At 39.4% G+C, this 19,374-nt stretch overlaps 1 protein-coding gene across 8 annotated transcripts; it reads left to right on the forward strand.

The window, feature by feature from the left end:
- Positions 1–2,698: 2,698 nt before the first annotated feature.
- LOC117824417 (NLR family CARD domain-containing protein 3-like) lies at positions 2,699–18,810 on the forward strand. 8 transcript variants are annotated; one of them, XM_034699891.1, is made up of 18 exons: positions 2,699–2,865; positions 4,447–4,588; positions 4,958–5,108; positions 5,832–6,036; positions 6,575–6,699; positions 8,122–8,207; positions 10,019–10,109; positions 10,212–10,340; positions 10,497–10,643; positions 12,215–12,343; positions 12,674–12,751; positions 12,951–13,029; positions 13,566–13,773; positions 13,984–15,787; positions 15,873–16,046; positions 16,556–16,708; positions 17,311–17,357; positions 17,482–18,810. In XM_034699891.1, exons 5-18 carry the CDS (start codon positions 6,581–6,583, stop codon positions 18,015–18,017), a joined length of 3,780 nt encoding a protein of 1,259 aa, XP_034555782.1. In that variant the 5' UTR covers positions 2,699–2,865; positions 4,447–4,588; positions 4,958–5,108; positions 5,832–6,036; positions 6,575–6,580; the 3' UTR covers positions 18,018–18,810. The 8 variants fall into 8 exon arrangements, with proteins under 8 accessions (XP_034555782.1, XP_034555785.1, XP_034555786.1 ...); XM_034699894.1 differs by having other exon boundaries at positions 4,958–6,036; positions 6,575–6,870; XM_034699895.1 differs by having other exon boundaries at positions 4,958–6,036; positions 6,575–6,870; positions 8,152–8,207.
- Positions 18,811–19,374: the final 564 nt, after the last annotated feature.

The raw sequence follows: 19,374 nt of genomic DNA on the forward strand, positions 1-19,374 counted from the left end.
TACGCATATTCATGGCATCAGGCCGCACAATAAAGTCTCTTGCACCCATATCCCAAACTCAACAGGAAGAGCGCCACCTAGCTTTAAATGGGCCCAAAATGAGTCCAAGCAAGGGTGCATACTTTTGCTAATTTCTCCTAGAGCTTTTCTCCGATTCAGTCCAAACCATAGACTGTAAAAAATATGGACGTAGTATCCGTGACGTCACCCATCTGTTCCTGAGAGCTGTTTTGAAGCAAATCGACGGCAGCAGCCATATTGGTAATGCGGAACTCAACTAGGCAGAGTGTGACGTAGTGTGAGTCTCTTAGCCAATGGCTGTGTGTTCCCGACCGGGATTCACGTCAGTCATGTCCTTATTTGGGCAAAACTCATAATCTTAATATCTTCTTAACCGTCACGTTAGAAAAAAATTCACCCCCGTACAGTTTATGCCATTAGAGAGATTAGCGTTGTAGGGCCAAGCCGTTTTTTGAACCAGGCTGTAAACATGTTTATTAATGCTGCAAAGATCGTCTTTTTCCTATTCATATCTATGTGGTTTCCGGTGTTTCTGCAGCCAGCCTCAAGCGGATTTTCGATGTATTGCAGTTTATATCACTTCCGCATTGGCTTCATCGTTTGAGATCGGAGTTTGCCGCTTGGTCCAAACTAGGCACATTCTATAGTAAACCCATTGACGATTAATACAAATTAAAGGCATTCCGTTCAGACGAAAGATGTGGACGTGGCAGACTTTGGGGCGGGGCATAAAAAAACAAAACGTCGGAAAATGGATTTTTGTGACTTTAAAATGCACGTAATTTCACCTCATCCAACACACTCATCAGTCCTGGGGAAAATTGCGTCATTTTATGTGTTTCGCAAAAAAAGTCAAAAAAATGTGCTCACTAGCGCCCCCTACAGTTTTCAAAAACCCCTCCCCATAGTGGTTATTTTGATCTACATGCTTGAAAAATTTTACACATATTCATGGCATCAGGACGCACAAAAAAGCCTCTTGCACCCATATCCCAAACTCAACAGGAAGAGCGTCACCTAGCTTTGAACATGAAAAATGGTGTCAAAATAAGGGTGCATACTTTCACTATTAACTTCTAGAGCTTTTCTCCGATTCAGTCCAAACCAAGGGCAACTTACCTTCTGTAAATATGCCAGAGTTAGCCAAAAGGCTAGTTTACATCCATAGTCCCTTGCCAGATGTTAATATAGGCTCCCTAAAAAGATCAACATTAAACAAAGATACAGTTGAGTAAAATAAAATCAAAGTAAGAAGGTAGAGGAGAAACAAAAACACAAACAAACAAACAAAAAAGAGAAGAAAAGAAAAGTACAAATAGCACCATACAATTAAAAATGACTAAAAGCAACATAAGGACATGATGATGACAGTTTTGTGAAAGTGTCCATGGACATAAAATACATGGAGCAAGACAATCAGGAAGCAGCAATGAGGAAATGTTAAAGAAGACACATTCAGGCACAACAGGACAACAGTTAACAGTGCTGTACATATTTGCATCTGGCAGTAACTACCAATCATTAAACTAGCTGCATGCAATTCAGTAAACATTTTCCTAAAAACTTTGGGGGCTCAATCTGATGTTGATTTGGTAAATCTTGGTCCCATAGTGAGTCACTATTGGAAAAGTCAATAACTGACAGGGTAGCATTTATATCTGTAACTCTGACTCACTTCACTCATTTAAAAACCACCTCAAGACCTACCTGTTCAAAAAACCCTGCAACACATGACCTCTACTCCCTTCCACCTCTGTCTTTGCTTATTTTATTTATTTATTAATTTATTCCCACTTCATGTAAAGCGCGCTACCCAGGAAATCTCTATAAAAGTCATATCAATTATTATTATTATTATTATTATTATTATTATTATTATTATAATTATTATGTATTCTTCACTGGAACTGGTATTTCAGTGTGGCATGAGCGCCCCCTGCTGGTCAGACTTGAGAGCTGCCTCCCAAGTGTTGATGTTTGTGGGCTAAAATGAGTTAAATTAAGTTGTTTCCTCTATTAAAAGTGATATTTCTTCATGTAAAAAAGGAAGGATTACTGTGAGGTGACCAAGAATAATCAATATATCAAACTCAAACTTTAAAGAAACATAATCAAAGAGTCACTGATACATCATGGGGATGTATTGTACGCAGGAAAAAGAAAGTCCAATGTTCATGCTACAGTTCAGTGTCTCTTATATGGTTTATTTTTGAGGTGCATGCATGCTGGCCTTCTGCCACCTACCTACCTGAATACGCCAAGGTGCCCACTGTACTCCCTAATAACAAAAATAAAATACTGAAAATAATATAAAATACTAAATATACTAATCAAATTACTAGCAAAATATAACTCCAAACTATAACTTAAATTAACTACAAAAAGAAAAGTTTAAGAAATTATAAAAACTGATACTATTTAATATTTGTAAAAAAAAAAATTAAATCTAAAAAATAACAAACAGCTCCTACAACTGAATTTAATACAAAACTCTTCTGCGGTGACATTCATTTGCTTCTATCTGCTAGCTAGATGATACATTCATGATTAATCTCCATTTTGTGCTAATAATTTTATTTTATTTTTTATCCCCACGACTTTAACTTGCTTTTATATAACACAACATTTAAAATAAATATGAATTTAAATTAATATTTTATTTATTAATTTGTTCACAGTTTACACAACTGCTAAAAGTAACGGTTCTTGGCCGTGACTGAGCCACTCAGAACCGGATTGAACTGGTTTAAGCTAGCAGAACTTTCATCACGGTGTTAATTTCCCTAAATGCCTTGAAGCCCCCTGGAGCAACAATTCCTAAATAGTTTACACTATTAAAAACATGTAAGTATTTGTTTGCAGTATTTAAAAATACAGGTTTTTGACATTTCGAACGAATAACATAATTTGTACTGTTAGCAACGGTTAGCGCTTTAGCAACGGTTAGCGAGCTAGCAATGTTAGTCAGCATTAGTATGTTTGGTGTGGTAGCAGCCCCATTCACTGTGCATTGGTTTAGCTTGGTCTATATTCTATCTGTAGCTTAGCATCCTAGCTTTGGGTAATTTAAAAGGCTGACCTGATAATGTTTGTCCTCATTACACAGAAATCTATCATTCAACTCATTTTTAATAAAGAGCAGCTTTCATACATTCAAGCATGCAGCTCAAAGTGCTTCACTAAAGAAGAGAGAGGCAGAAATAGAGACAGAGGAAAGTAATATGAAATATTTCAGGATAACATACAATTATTACAATAAAATCAATAAAATGAAATTAGATAAATATCAGAAAAAATATAATATACGACAAAAAAATGAACTATAATATAATAAGAAAAGAAAATATAATAAGATAAAGTACATTTAAATAAAATATAAGACAAAATAAAATGAAATAAAATATGGTTCTGTTTGCTTGAGTTTCGTTCTGGTTCTGGTTCTGTTTGCTAAAGTTGGTTCTGGTTCTGTTTGCTTGACTTGGTTCTGGTTCTGTTTGCGTAAGTTCGGTTCTGGTTCGGTTTTGGTTCGGTTCTAGCTCGGTTCTGGTTCGGTTCTGGTTGAGTTTGGTTCTGGTTCTGTTTGCTTGAGTTTGGTTCTGGTTCTGTTTGCGTAAGTTCGGTTCCGGTTCGGTTCCGGTTCGGTTCCGGTTCGGTTCTGTTTCGGTTCTGGTTCGGTTCTGGTTCGGTTCCGGTCAGGTTCTGGTTCGGTTCTGTTTGAGTTTGCTTGAGTTTGGTTCTGGTTCTGTTTGCTAAAGTTTAGTTCTGGTTCTAACCCTAACCCTAATCATAACCCAAACCCTAACCCCGACGCTAACCCTAATCAAAACCCTAAACCTAATCAATACCCTAATCCTAACCCTAATCAAAACCCTAACCCAAATCAAAACCCTAACCCTAATCATAACCCTAACCCTAATCAAAACCCTAACCCTAACCCTAACCCTAATCATAACCCTAACCCTAATCAAAACCCTAACCCTAATCAAAACCCTAACCCTAATCATAACCCTAACCCTAATCAAAACCCTAACCCTAACCTAATCAAAACCCTAACCCTAATCAAAACCCTAACCCTAACCCTAATCATAACCCTAACCCTAATCAAAACCCTAACCCTAACCCTAATCATAACCCTAACCCTATTCAAAACCCTAACCCTAATCAAAACCCTAACCCTAACCCTAATCATAACCCTAACCCAATCATAAACCTAACCCTAATCAAAACCCTAACCCTAATCCTAACCCTAATCAAAACCCTAACCCTAATCATAACCCTAAACCTAACCCTAATCAAAACCCTAACCCTAATCCTAACCCTAATCAAAACCCTAACCCTAATCATAACCCTAACCCTAACCCTAATCAAAACCCTAACCCTAACCCTAATCAAAACCCTAACCCTAACCATGTTTATTTCTTCCAGGGCTTCTGCAGCCGGCCTCAAGTCGACACTCGAGGAACTGCAGTTTTAAGCACTTCCGCCTCGGCTTCATTCCTCAGGATCAGAAGTTGTGCGAAGTGCTCCATCTTCTCAAACATAGACCATCTTTGTCACCTGCCCTGAGGTATGAAGGCGGTGCTAACCGCTGTAAGATACTGTGTTTGACTGCTACTTTACTTGGTGTAAGAGAACCATATAATGACCATTTAATCAATCAGTTTAATTAAAGGTGTATTGATTGTGTCTAAAATACTTTGCTTTTTAATGTTCCCTGTTTTTTTTTTTTATTCCTTTTGCTTAGTATTGCTGTTAATAATGAATCAGCATGAATTTGCATGAAGCTCAGATCATTTCTGTACTTTTCCAAGGACACTTTGATGACACAAGACCCTTACTTTGTTGATTGTTGATTAATTATTGAATTGTAATTATTGAACTGATGTAGAATCTACGTTTGTGTGTTGAAGTTCTCTCTCTGTCTTTGTTTAAACAGATGGAATAAACCTGGGAGTGAAGAAGCTTCTCATTTCTCCCCGTGCACTCCGCATGTAATCTAATCTGAGGACGGCATCACACCCACATACCTTCAGAGTTAAAGCCATAATAAGTCACTCTGACATTAGAACTAGCTAACAGTTGAGCAGGTCAGTATTGAAGAAACCCCAGGTAAGTCCATGCAGTTCTACTTTTTGTCCAATAGATGGTGCTAACCAACCATGGAGTTGACTTTAAATCAGCTCAGCAGAATGATGGAAATCAGAAATACTTTATTTATCCCGGGGAGGGAAAATGTGGGCATTACAGAGCTCTTATAAACAGTATGTAAGAAAGTCATTTATTTATTTATCATTTAAAAGGACCATGCATATTAATTAGTACTTCTGTAAATTTGCCAGAATTAGCCAGAAGGCTTGTTTATATCCCTTGTCCCTTGCTAGATGTTAAAAAGGCTCCCTAAAAAGATCAAGATTAAACAAAAAAATTAAAATAAAGTAAAATAAAATAAAAATCATCAGACAGTGACTATCAATCATTAAACTAGCGGCATACAATTCAAATGAAGCAATGTATAGACTGAGCAACTAATGCACATAACAAATAGACCACACAAGCAAGCAACAGAACATACAAATAAAATAAAGATCAAATACAATAGATCAAAATAAAACAAAGATCAAATAAAATAGAATAAGATAAAATAATAAAGTATATACAGAAGCCCAGAATAGTTAGTTAGCTATGTACAGAAGAGCTGGGAATGAAGGTGATATATTCAAGGATGTTAAAGTGACAGGGATATTGCACGGTGTAAAAAGCAGAGATGTTGATCACCCGCAGGTTAAGTCCACAACATGTTGTTTTTTTAGGAAGCTGGATTTAAAAAGCCAACTCCCTAAAACACAACATCTCGGATATACAGAGCTGTGATTGATACTTTGGAGCCAGAGAGGAAACTTGTCGGTGAAACTCTGAAGAGCTTGTAGAATTTTAACCTGTAACAAGGCGCTTTGTGCTAAACACCTGAGAGAACAAGAGCCTGGACAGTGATATGTTACACTCAACCTCATCTTGGTAAGTATTATTTTTTACTGGTAAGTGATCACTTAAGCTCTGTTCTTGATTATTAATCAAATGCATCTATTTCTCATGTTTCTATCGTGTATCTTTACAATTCATTTTTTGAGTTGTGCATTTCCCGGATGTCCTTGTGTCTAACTTAAATTGATATTGTAACTTTTGCAGAGCAGGTACTGTGCACATGCGTACACGTCTTAGGTACATTTCAAAGCAGTTAAGGAAAGATTTGACTGAGTAAACAAAGCTCAGAGAAACAATGCTACCTCTCTGCCCTTTACACAATCTGTTGACAGCAATCAATTTTATTCAGAAAGGGGGATGGACAAAATTTTACTATATTGTTAGATAACTTCCCATTTTTGTTAATAAGGAATGACCGTCCTGTTTAGGTGTGACTTATTGTGGAATTGTACTGTTATATAAAGAAGTAGATGTGATACAGCTTACTTTAGATTAATTCATAGCTGCTCTGTGGAGTGTTTTTTGTATTTGGTTCTTTATTCACCTTTTCCATTACATCCATCCGTGCCAGATTCAGATGCTGCCAGATCCAATCAATGACTGCCACTATCCTGGTTGGGAATGTCTTTATATACCACTTTCCTTCTTAACATTGAGGAAATCAAGTGACCTTATATTCCATGTCCCCATGAGCAGGTAGGACATCTTTCTTGTCTCTCTCCCTTATACAAAATTAGGAAAGCAAGTGAACTGCTATACCACTTTACCAATTAACAGGAGTGGAAACAAAGTTTCCCCTCCCATATACTCCAGTCCTCATATGTGAGGGGAAACACATTCTTCATATACTAGTGTCTTCATAAACAGGTGAGAAATCGACTGTCCCTACATGATACTGTCCTCACAAGGCCGTTGGATCCCCACAGACTCTAATATCTTCTGTGCACACACAGAGCTTGACTGCAGTTCGCAGACGAAGTTGTGAAGCTGCATTTGTTTGCAATCCGCAGGTTAAGCTTTAGCCACTGGTTGTGTCGGCTCAAATGGTTGCAAAGGTTACTTGTATTGTGGCAGTGTTTACAGCCTAAGAGAGCCTACATATGACAAAACTTCTATCGACTTCTTCTGTTCCAGTTTTACATCTAATACCAAAATGCATCCAAACATCCGCTTTTTATGTTGTAAAAGCTCACTTTACATTATTACCTGCTGCTGTCGCTATTTTGTTGGTCTAACAACAATTGTTTGTCTAGAGGGGTCTCTTTACAACGTGACTCACAATATAGCAGCATCCACAGTGCCCACACTGTGGTGGGACATCATTACAGAGGAAATAATCGATTCCAGGATTGCCTGAATTTATATTGAATTGGAAAAATATATATCACAATGCATTCATAAATCAATATTTTACTCTGCCCTATACATCTGTCATTAAAAACATCAGGAAGCACATGTTATTCCACAAACCACTGTTCTCATATACAGGTTACAACAGCAGAATTAGCATCGCAAAATGATTACACAGTTTGCTTCTATAGAACATAGAATTCTTCAAGATGACATTGTTTAACGGCTTTATAAACAGTGAAACGTATAAATCAATACACAGCTCTTTAGATCCCAAATAAGACTACAGACAGTTTAATAGCTGGAGACTTGAAACAGAAGAAACCTAATGGGTCATTCCCCTTACAATTACTCAGACAGTGACATCTTTTAAATCATGTGTACGAGGAATCCATGACTTCACCCTCCCTGAAGTCACTTGGCATTTGTAAGTTTGGCAGTATGCTTAGGCACAACTCAATCTAATTTAAATAGCACCTTTCATACGTAAAAGCATGACAACACCACTATCATAAAACATATCAGTGACAGTGTATTAAAACAGTCTTAGAAAACTTTTGGCTATTTTATGACATTCATGATCCATCTGATAAGATTTGTACTGTCTATTAATGTTTGATTGCAGTTGTTATTTATTCCAAAGGTCAGATCTGCTCTGTGATCACATTTCTTTTAAGGGCACTCCAGTGTTGAGATTAACACAGAGAGTTTGGACTGTACGTTATTAATCTTACCTCAGAAAACCTCCTGCTATCATTTACATGTTAGCTCTCTCTCTGGTCGGTTTCCCTTTTCGAGGCTGCTGATTAATTTCACCTTTACTCATCAACTTCGTGAAGATCAGCCATCTGAAGGTAACGCATCATACACTTTTCATCATGTTTGTGTGAGAGGCTGTTAAACTATTAAACTAAATGTAAGAATGGTACAGATAGGTAAGAAGTGATGTGTCCTATTTCGCATTTTGACTGCATCTGTTGAACAAATTTAACAATAAGGGAAAAGAAAATCCTAGTTACTGTTGCTGAACTTCAAGAGGAGAAGAAATAATCCAAGAATCCTAAACTCATACATAAGATCATACAGAGAAGGTTAATAATCAAAATGACTGTAACTGTATACCATCCTCTGTTCCACTCAGCTATGCTAGCTCTGGCTTGAGCGTTCATTGAGAATAAGTAATGTAAGAAGTAACATGAATATCAATAATGTGTTATTTTGGCAATAAAAAGACTTGTGTCTGTTCGAGTTGCAGCACAACTCAACACCCCTGATGGCTTTGGCTTTGTGCTCAAACTCCTCCTACTCCCACATTTTAATGAGGGAAGAGAGGACGGGAGGTTGAATTTTAGACAGTTGAAAAAAACAAGAAAACATGTCAGCCGTTTTTGTGAAGAGAAGTAAATCAAAATAAAATCCTGTTTGATTTACAGTCAACATTTTGATCACAAAACAGAAATATACAATGATTCAAAATCTATCAACTCATGGGGTAGCTGTGACAGCTAACAAATCTAATATAATCTATAATACGAGTTCAATAGACTCCCAATATATCACTTAAATCAAGCTTAAACTCAGTAAATTAGGTTTCAGTTACATTATTCTGTAAAAAAAACAAAAAACGTTTTGAAATAAATTTGTTTTGTAAATGTAGCAATCTTTATCAGGAATTGTATGTGGAGAGAAGGTTTATTATTTTATTGTTGTATGTTGTACCATGACAGGATCAAAGGTGGCTCCATTTTATCTTAGAAACTGGGACTGTTTTATAACCAATAAGATTCAGGTTGTGCTCATTCACAGCCCACATTCCTGCAAAAATAGTTAATAGTTGTCTAACAACAATATATATTATCTTTGCAAAGTGTCCTTATTTTCTGTTTTAACAGATTTAACTTATTAATTCGTAATCTCTAAAATTTTTTGTTGATAAGTTTATATGCAACACCAAAGATCAATTGACAACCATAAAACCAATACAACTTCTTGTAAAACATTCTTATCATGCAAGAATGAATAATGTTCAAAAGTCAAAGATAACATAAGTCATCTATAAAAATTATAAAAGGCAAGTTATGGACCGCCATGTTCTCTTTAATTAACTTCATACATTTATAGTTTCAATAAGCTATTTCTAAGTGAAGATGCCACATTTAATTAAAAGAAAAAAACAGTTTCCAGAAACAGAATCAGCTCTAGTGCAAAGCAGGTGTACAATCTTGTTTCTTCTGCAAAAAAAGTAACATAAAAGAATGCATGTTTAATATCCTTTCTTTGCAAGTTAACCAAAATTAAATGATTTGTATTTGTACTGCTTAGGCACGTGTTGCTTTACAAGTAATAAATAATTCTTACATTAATAATCTGAACATTTGAAAAGTTAAGTTGTCAAAGTTGAGGAATCATATGAACAATTTGTATCTTTAATGTTATGAATATGTGTTCAGACTCAAAACTGTTGCAGTATGAAATGCCATGAACTCTGATCATCTAGTCAAATATCTGAGTTATTTAGTCTGACAAGGCACATAGTGAAGTGTGGCTTCGTGATCATTTGGTGCCATCTGGTGGTGGAATCAGGAATGACACTGGTAGAGATCAGTGTGTGTCTCTGTGATGTAAATCTTGATGCAATGAATGAACATGTTGTGTTTGTGTGAAGGTGGAGGTTCTACTATGGATCAGTGTGAGGACAGAGAGGAGGGAGCCCCTCCCTCTAAAACTGCTCTGTGTGAGGAACATGAAGCTCAGAGGTAAGATGAAAATCTCTAACTGTCCATGTCTCTTCTCCTTGTCAGAGCTCACATCACTATACCGTCATCATTCACACTCAAAGCTCTTTTTTTATGTTGAAGCCCAGAGCAACGGCAAAGACAAGACTCAACTGGACCTGGACCTAAACCAAGGCAGTATTCCACAGGTCTTCTACAGCTGATGAGTGACTCTATAAATTCAATAGGTGGACAGACGTCTACTGATAAGATGTAAGAACAAAATGTTTGAGTCCGTTATTTACGAGAGTTAGATCATAAATGTGTGTGATCTGATTTTTATAAGTAATGTTGACTATCAAACTGTGTGTCATAATGATCTTGTTTGTGTCATCATTATTCACTCCCAAAACACTCTGTGTTTTGAAGCCCAGAGAAGCAGCACAGACCAGACTCACCTGGACCTGGACCTGAACCTGAACCTGAACCTGGACCTAGCTGTGTGTCCATGAAGAGTGACAGGTCGAAGGATCTACTTATTTATTTCAAATGTGGACAGCACTCAGCTGATCAAAGGTAAGAATACAAATGTCTTTTCTGTCTCTGTTGGGATGAGTTTTATTTTTTTGTTGTAAACAATTTGCACAGGTTGAAAGCACCGGGTTGGAGGTCACAAAAAAATGTGGACTGTCCAATGCATGACAAAAAGGCACAGCAGGGCAAATTAATGCATGAAGCATATTTAATTCTCATCTTCATCTGCTCAGCTGAAATCTAAGGAAATATACAAGGTAAGGTAAAACATTATTCACAAAGCAAAAACATACAATTGTGAACAGTTTCGTTTTGTTTTAGTTTTTTTAAATACCCTACATATGTCAGCCTTGAATAAAAGGTTAGGAATTCAGGGTTTATATTTGTTTCAACTAATGTTTTTGATAAACGGTTATACACTAAGCTTGACAGAAAAAAAGTCTTAATAGGTCATTTGGAGAAGTTCTGACTCCTGTGAAGTCTCTTTTGCTTTCTTTGCTGTGACCCGAGTGAATCCAACTTGGCCAGTATGACTCTTACTTCTTTTTTTGTTTAAAGTCTGTTTTCTTAGCACTTCATGGACATCCATCTGTACCTACGCATTTTCCCAGGGCCCCATAATTGTTCCTGGATTAAGTCAATAACGTGACGTAAATCTATATAGTCTTTCCTTTTGCTGAGCCTGTTGGCTTTCAATATGAGAAGAAAAAGTATATATGTCGATAACAGTACCATGTCTGCATGCAAGGTTAACACGTCAGAAATACAATCCCAGGCCTGTAGTGGTTCTATACTGTTCAGTGACTTTAAACTAGTATAAACACATTGAAATCTGTTCTATGGTTAACTGGAAGCAAGTACAGAGTTTTTGAAACCAGAGTAATGTGCTTCATCTTTGTGATCTGATTTCCATTTGCTCTAAGTCAGTTTACACCACATGAAAAATAGTTTTAAAGTCAGATGGCACTATGTCAAGACAACTGGTAGAGGATTTAAGATCCCAAACTGTTTCTTCCAGAGTTTTTTAATTCAAGACATTAGTGTTATATCATAGTTAAGTTATTCCTGGGTGGTTGAATGAACAGAATATCTGTATTCTTGGACTTGGTGGTGATTTAAACCAGTAGTGTTTCTCCATGAAGTTTTATGTTTGCTCAAAGTGTTTTTGATGTTATTGGTGCAACAACATCCATGCCATTAAACATTTTCTGGTTAATATTGTCCAAGAGACCATCAACTGTGTCTACATTCAAGTCTGATATAGCTATGACCTCCATAAACTGAGTGTTGGTGTTCAAAGTGATCGATATATCAACTTAAAGGTATAAATGATCTGAAAGTGCCATGTCTTTACAACAGAAGAAATGTCAAGGTCACTTGAAATATCAACATCCCAAGTATGGCCTTTAGTGTGTGTTGGCTCCTTTACATGTTAAAAGACCAAAATATCAAGTATACCAAACAGTTCTTTGGCATTGATGTACATATTATGTTTGATGCACAGTCATTAGTGTGTTTACAATGCAATCCACTCTGTTGCACACAGGGACATGCACCACCATCATAATTTGCACTCAAAGCTGTGTGTGTGCATGTGTATATGTGTTTTGAAGCTCAGAGCAGCAGCATGGACCAGATTCTCCTGGATCCGGACCTGGACCCAGCTGTGTGTCCTTAAAGAGTGAAAGGTCTATGAACCAAGTTGTTCAATCTCAAAATGAACAGCCCTCTGCTGATCAAAGGTAAGAATGTGAAATGTCCGTTTCTACTGAGGTGTTATGTCTTTGTCATGATCCCTTTTTTTTTCACTTGTTTACATTTTTTCAGAATTTAGAACATTAGTTGTTCTGCTTAAGCAATGATACGAGAGAAAAAATATGCCCAAAATTCATGTCACAAAAACTATTACATAAAATGGTTATTACTTTCCAAGTTTCTTGATGTATATAATTTTGCTTGGCTTTGGGATTATTCACAAAGAAAGCTCTGCATTGTTTGTTGAGGAAAAAGAAGCAGTCAAAACTAATTTTTCTTTAACTTGTCCCTGAACCTGAACCTATACCTGGATCCAGCTGTGTGTCCTTGAAGACTGACCGGTCTTTGAACCAAATTGTTCAGTTTGAAGATGAACAGCAATCTGCTAATCAAAGGTAAGAATGTTAAATATCTGTTAAAATATGCGTGCGTGCCTGCGTATGTTTGTGTGTGCGTGCGTTCGTGCATTCGTGCGTGGGTTCGTGCATGAAGGAGGATCCAGCAGTGTTACTGCCAGGATCCACATGATAGAATAAATCACATGCAACACTGTTTCATTATATTTCATAAAATTATATTACACTTCTTCCACAGAGATCAGCTGCAGAAATCAGAGGCTCCCATTGGTCAGTCTTCCCAGCAACATCAAACACAGCTGGACTCCATATTGATGGTGTGTAAATGTACAAACAGCTCCTCCTGAGAATCAGAGCACACTCTCTTTATATTTAGATGATTCTGAATTTTCACCTAATCACAATCCAATCATTGTCTCTGCCTGGATCATGTTCACACTCAGTGCTTGACTGATTGAATGAAGCATTTATGACCTGTACAGGGTCAGAGGCCATGGTGGATGGTGGTCTCACACAAACTGAGGCTTTGACAGCAGAGTTCACAAACTGAGTCCAGTTTGAGGTTTAAACAACGTAAACACTTTGGTTCATGTTAATGACAGCTGCTGCTTTCAGCCTCATTCTAATAAACACATCAGGTCTAAAGTCACTGCAGACTTTTTCTGGATGAAACACCTGGATATGTCTCCAATATGAAGCTCCTTAAATATTAGCTCTATTCCTGGAGGACAGGACAGTCTACAAACTAAATACTGAACCACCATTGTGATCCAGTCTTCATGCTGCACTCTGAAGACCAGCAGGCTCTGTGTCTGTCACAGATGATCTGATGTTCTATTTTGTTCTCTTCCAGATGCTCCAGGAGAACATCATCAGTTTTGTAAAGAGCGAGCTGAAGGAGATCCAGAGAGTTCTGAGTCCAGATTACCCAGAATGCTTAGAGAGTCAGAGGGAGGATGAGGATGAAGAGCAGAGAAGGAGCAGAGAGGCCTTTCTGGAGATCACTCTGCACTTCCTGAGGAGAATGAAGCAGGAGGAGCTGGCTGACTGTCTGCAGAACAGTAAGAGGATTTGAACACATTGAACATGATGGAGAGAGGAGATGGAGACAACATGGGAGAGGTTTACATTTACAACTCTGCTGTTAATATGATGCACACATTGGTATCACATCTATGAGCTGATGTGCTGAAGAGATGTCTGACAGTGTAAATTCATCAGACTGATTGTAGCTTCAGATCATTCATCACATTTCTCTTTTGTTCACTCAGGAACTGTTGTTCCAGAGTGCAGACGTAAACTGAAGTCTGACCTGAAGGAGAAGTTCCAGTGTGTGTTTGAGGGGATCGCTAAAGCAGGAAACCCAACCCTTCTGAACCAGGTCTACACAGAGCTCTACATCACAGAGGGAGGGACTGGAGAGGTCAATGATGAACATGAGGTCAGACAGATTGAAGCAGCATCCAGGACCCCACACAGACCAGAGACCACCATCAGACAAGAAGACATCTTTAAAGGCTCACCTGGAAGGGATAAACCAATCAGAGCAGTGATGACAAAGGGAGTGGCTGGCATCGGGAAAACAGTCTTAACACAGAAGTTCACTCTGGACTGGGCCGAAGACAAAGTCAACCGGGACATCCAGTTCATATTCCCCTTCACTTTCAGAGAGCTGAATGTGCTGAGAGAGGAAAAGTTCAGCTTGGTGGAACTTGTTCATCACTTCTTTACTCAGACCAGAGAAGCAGGACTCTGCAGGTTTGAAGAGTTCCAGGTTGTGTTCATCTTTGACGGTCTGGATGAGTGTCGACTTCCTCTGGACTTCCACAACAATCAGATCCTGACCGATGTTAGAAAGTCCACCTCAGTGGATTTGCTGCTGACAAACCTCATCAGGGGGAAACTGCTCCCCTCTGCTCGCCTCTGGATCACCACACGACCTGCAGCAGCCAATCAGATCCCTCCTGAGTGTGTTGACATGGTGACAGAGGTCAGAGGGTTCACTGACCCTCAGAAGGAGGAGTACTTCAGGAAGAGATTCAGAGACCAGGAGCAGGCCAGCAGAATCATCTCCCACATCAAGACATCCCGAAGCCTCCACATCATGTGCCACATCCCGGTCTTCTGCTGGATCACTGCTACAGTTCTGGAGGATGTGCTGAAGACCAGAGAGGGAGGAGAGCTGCCCAGGACCCTGACTGAGATGTACATCCACTTCCTGGTGGTTCAGTCCAAAGTGAAGAGCATCAAGTACGATGGAGGATCTGAGACTGATCCACTCTGGAGTCCAGAGAGCAGGGAGATGATCCAGTCTCTGGGGAAACTGGCTTTTGATCAGCTGCAGAAAGGAAACCTGATCTTCTATGAGTCCGACCTGACAGAGTGTGGCATCAAGATCAAGGAAGCCTCAGTGTACTCAGGAGTGCTCACACAGATATTTATAGAGGAGAGAGGACTGTACCAGGACAAGGTGTTCTGCTTCATCCACCTGAGCGTTCAGGAGTTTCTGGCTGCTCTTCATGTCCATCTGACCTTCATCAACTCTGGAGTCAACCTGATGGAAGAAGAACAAACAACGTCCCTGATCTCTAAAAGCTTTAGTGGCAAAAAGAAACTGAGACGTCTCCATCAGAGTGCTGTGGACCAGGCCTTAGAAAGTCCAAACGGACACCTCGACTTGTTATCCCGCTTCCTCCTGGGTCTTTCACTGCAGACCAATCAGACTCTCCTGAGAGGTCTTCTGACACAGACAGGAAGTAGCTCACAGACCAACCAGGAAACAGTCCAGTACATCAAGAAGAAGATCAGTGAGGATCTGTCTGCAGAGAGAAGCATCAACCTGTTCCATTGTCTGAACGAACTGAATGATCGTTCTTTAGTGGAGGAGATCCAACAGTCCCTGAGATCAGGACGTCTCTCCAGAGAGAAACTGTCTCCTGCTCAGTGGTCAGCTCTGGTCTTCATCTTACTGTCCTCAGAGAAATTTCTGGAAGTGTTTGACCTGAAGAAATACTCTGCTTCAGAGGAGGCTCTTCTGAGGCTGCTGCCAGTGATCAAAGCCTCCAACAAAGCTGTGTAGGTGGATCCATAAGAGATTTAGAATATATTGTTCATGAGATATGAATCTTTTTTTTTGCGCTAAGCATTAATTCTTCTTCAGGCTGAGTGGCTGTGACCTCTCAGAGAGAAGCTGTGAAGCTCTGTCTTCAGTCCTCGGCTCCCAGTCCTCCAGGCTGAGAGAGTTGGACCTGAGTAACAACGACCTGAAGGATTCAGGAGTGATGTTACTGTCTGATGGACTAAGGAGTCCACACTGCAAACTGGAAACTCTCAGGTCAGAATTAAGTTTCCCTCTGAACAGCTGATTGCATAACTCTTGCTGACATGATTTATGCTTATGTGACGATGGGCAACCTGAGAAGGATTTCCCCGTGACACAATACTGTTAAATTCAAAATCACCTGCCTTTGTTTCTTCTCAGTGAAGAATGTAAATATCCCTTGCATAGACCTGCTGACAGGATTTTCTGAATCATTGGGTGGATCCCAAAGCTCCAAAGATCCATCCTCACATCCTCCACTTGCGTCTTAGTCCCGATACAGGGGTGTGTCTGTCAGCTAAAGGACTTCTGCAAAGGCAGTTCTAGTGTATCCTGTCTCATCATTCCTCCGACTAGTCTCTCCTATCCTCTCTCCTCTTTTCTCCAAGCATCGTTCACAAGCTTTGGGACGCCACTTAATATGGCACATCAGTTAGAACACAGGGTTCTGTGGAGGAGAGGGGAGACCGCTGTTAAGAGCTGTGGGATCCACCCAATCAGTGTACAATGTTTGCTATTTCTAGTCTGTCAGGATGTCTGATCACAGAGGAAGGCTGTGCTTCTCTGGCCTCAGCTCTGAGGTCTAACCCCTCTCACCTAAGAGAGCTGGACCTGAGCTACAACCATCCAGGGGGCTCAGGGGTGGAGCTCCTGTCTGCAGGACTTGACAAATTAAAGTAAGTACAGACAAAAGGATCTTACACCCTTAATGTGCAAAAGGTCAATCATCATGAAAAACACTCTGCTGCATGCTTGACTTCCAGAGAGACAAGGGAAATCTCAGAAACACAAAAGGCTGGGGTGAAAAGGATAAACCCAGCACCAACAAAGTAAACCTTTAGGAAGACACTAGAAATAGTGGGCTCCTCATTCTGCTTCTGCAGACTCACATATCCCCATACAACAAGAGCAAAACACTGAAGTACCTCTCACTTCCTCTAATGATTAATTAATGGCTATGTCTTAATTCTCCTAAATTCATCCATACGTCCAACACTTGAATTATTTCCTTGCATTTTCATCCCTCCCAGTTATTATATATTATCTTGATTACTATGAAAGCAGAAAGGATGAGCAAAAGCAACTCTATGTAATTATTACATTATAAATAGACTGATCAACACCTTCTGGTGTCCTTTTAGTTTTAAATAAAGAAAGTTGATTAGTTTCAGTTTTTTTCTCTGCCACAGTAACAAACTGAGGAACACTGCTTCATGTTGAACAGCAGGTAGGACTCATGTTGTAGAGAACATCACTCTGACTGTGTTTCTTCCTCCAGGGTGGACCATGGTGGAGAGCAGTGGTTAAAACCTGGACTGAAGAAGTGTAAGTGTGAAATCAGTTTGACTCATGATGACCAAACAGCAGACTGTCAGGTAACAAAGAATAAAGCCTTCAGGTGTGTCTGATGATAAACTGCTGCTGTGTTGTGTCTTTGTCTCTCCATCAGATGTCTGTGAACTCACTCTGGACTCAAACACAGCAAACAGAAAGCTAAGACTGTCTGAAAACAAGAAGAAGGTGACATTTGTGAGAGAGACTCAGTCATATCTTGTTCATCCAGACAGATTTGACTCCTGGCTTCAACTGCTGTGTAGAGATGGACTGACTGGTCTCTGTTACTGGGAGGTCGAGTGGAGAGGAGAGGTTGATATATCTGTGAGTTACAGAGGAATCAGCAGGAAAGGAGACAGTGATGACTGTGGGTTTGGATGTAATGATCAGTCCTGGAGTCTGATCTGCTCTGACGATGGTTACTCTGTCTGTCACAATAACAGAAGAACAGACCTCCCTCTCCCCTCAGCCTCTGACTCTGACAGAGTAGCAGTGTATGTGGATTGTCCTGCTGGCACTCTGTCCTTCTACAGAGTCTCCTCTGACACACTGATCCACCTCCACACCTTCAAAACCACATTCACAGAACCTCTTTATCCTGGGTTTGGGTTCTGGTCATGTGGTTCCTCAGTGTCTCTGTGTTCTCTGTAGGAGAAAACTTTCAACCGCATCTAAAAATAGATGGTAAAAATTCCAAAATGTTAGTATTTGAACGCTACTCAACAAACTAAAGCAAACAAAAATGCAGGACCCGAAATGCAGACTAAAAATAAAGGTTTAATAAACAAAAGAGATAAATGTAAACCAACTATTATCAAGGAACAACACGAGGACAGGTTTGACACAATGAACTAACACAGGAGAGGGGAAACGGATAAACTCAATACACAGGGTAACAAGCAGCAGGAGTGGACACAGGTGAAACTAATGAGTGCAATCAAAATGGAGGTAAACACACAGGGACCAAGAAGTACAAAGTAAAAAAACGGAAACGCGATAGACTCGAAACACAGGGAATACAACACAAGACAAGGTACCAAGAGACACAAGGAGGACTTAAGGAAGTTACAACGAATACAGAATATAAACAGAAGGTAAATCTACATCTTTATGACAGGAAATCAAGCACAGAGGCGATCAAAACTAAACAAAAGCAACATATGACAATGTGGCCAACAGACCAACAGCAACAAGATTGATGTACATATAAGAAGAAAAAAATCTATTTTTGATATTTTTGACTGTTTGAAAGAAAGGAGAATCTTTATCAGCAGACTTTAGAAACTTACTCATGTACAGGATAAGCTCAGCAAAGAGAGATGAGTGTATCAGTGGAGAAATGTATCCACGGTTTTATAATGTATGCTTGAAAATACAACAAAACATTTACTGTAATTACTATTTTGATGTTATTACACAATTAAGAAATAAATAAAAGATGACAACGCATTTTTGTTTGCTCTTTTTTTTTTTTACATGACTGTTGTTCTTTCCTATGGTATACACCTCTAAAACATTGAGCATGGCAACTCCAAAAAAGAATAAAAGACTATCTCTCTGTAAAAAAAGAAACATTTCCCTAAGCTTGACGACCAGACTCCAAGAAGACATAAAACTTTAGCAAGGAACTGGTTCCGGAAGGGCCTCTTGAGCAAGGCACTGGTGTTGGCAGGACCTCTGAGCAAGGAACTGGTGTTGGAAGGACCTCTGAGCAAGGAACTGTTGTCGGAAGGGCCTCTGAGCAAGGAACTGGTGTGGGAAGGGCCTCTGAGCAAGGAACTGGTTCCGGAAGGGCCTCTTGAGCAAGGAACTGGTGTTGGCAGGACCTCTGAGCAAGGAACTGTTGTCGGAAGGGCCTCTGAGCAAGGAACCGGTTCCGGAAGGGCCTCTTGAGCAAGGAACTGGTGTTGGCAGGACCTCTGAGCAAGGAACTGTTGTCGGAAGGGCCTCTGAGCAAGGAACCGGTTCTGGAAGGGCCTCTGAGCAAGGAACTGTTGTCGGAAGGGCC

This window comes from Notolabrus celidotus, chromosome 13, assembly GCF_009762535.1.
Source record: "Notolabrus celidotus isolate fNotCel1 chromosome 13, fNotCel1.pri, whole genome shotgun sequence".
NCBI lineage: Eukaryota > Metazoa > Chordata > Actinopteri > Labriformes > Labridae > Notolabrus > Notolabrus celidotus.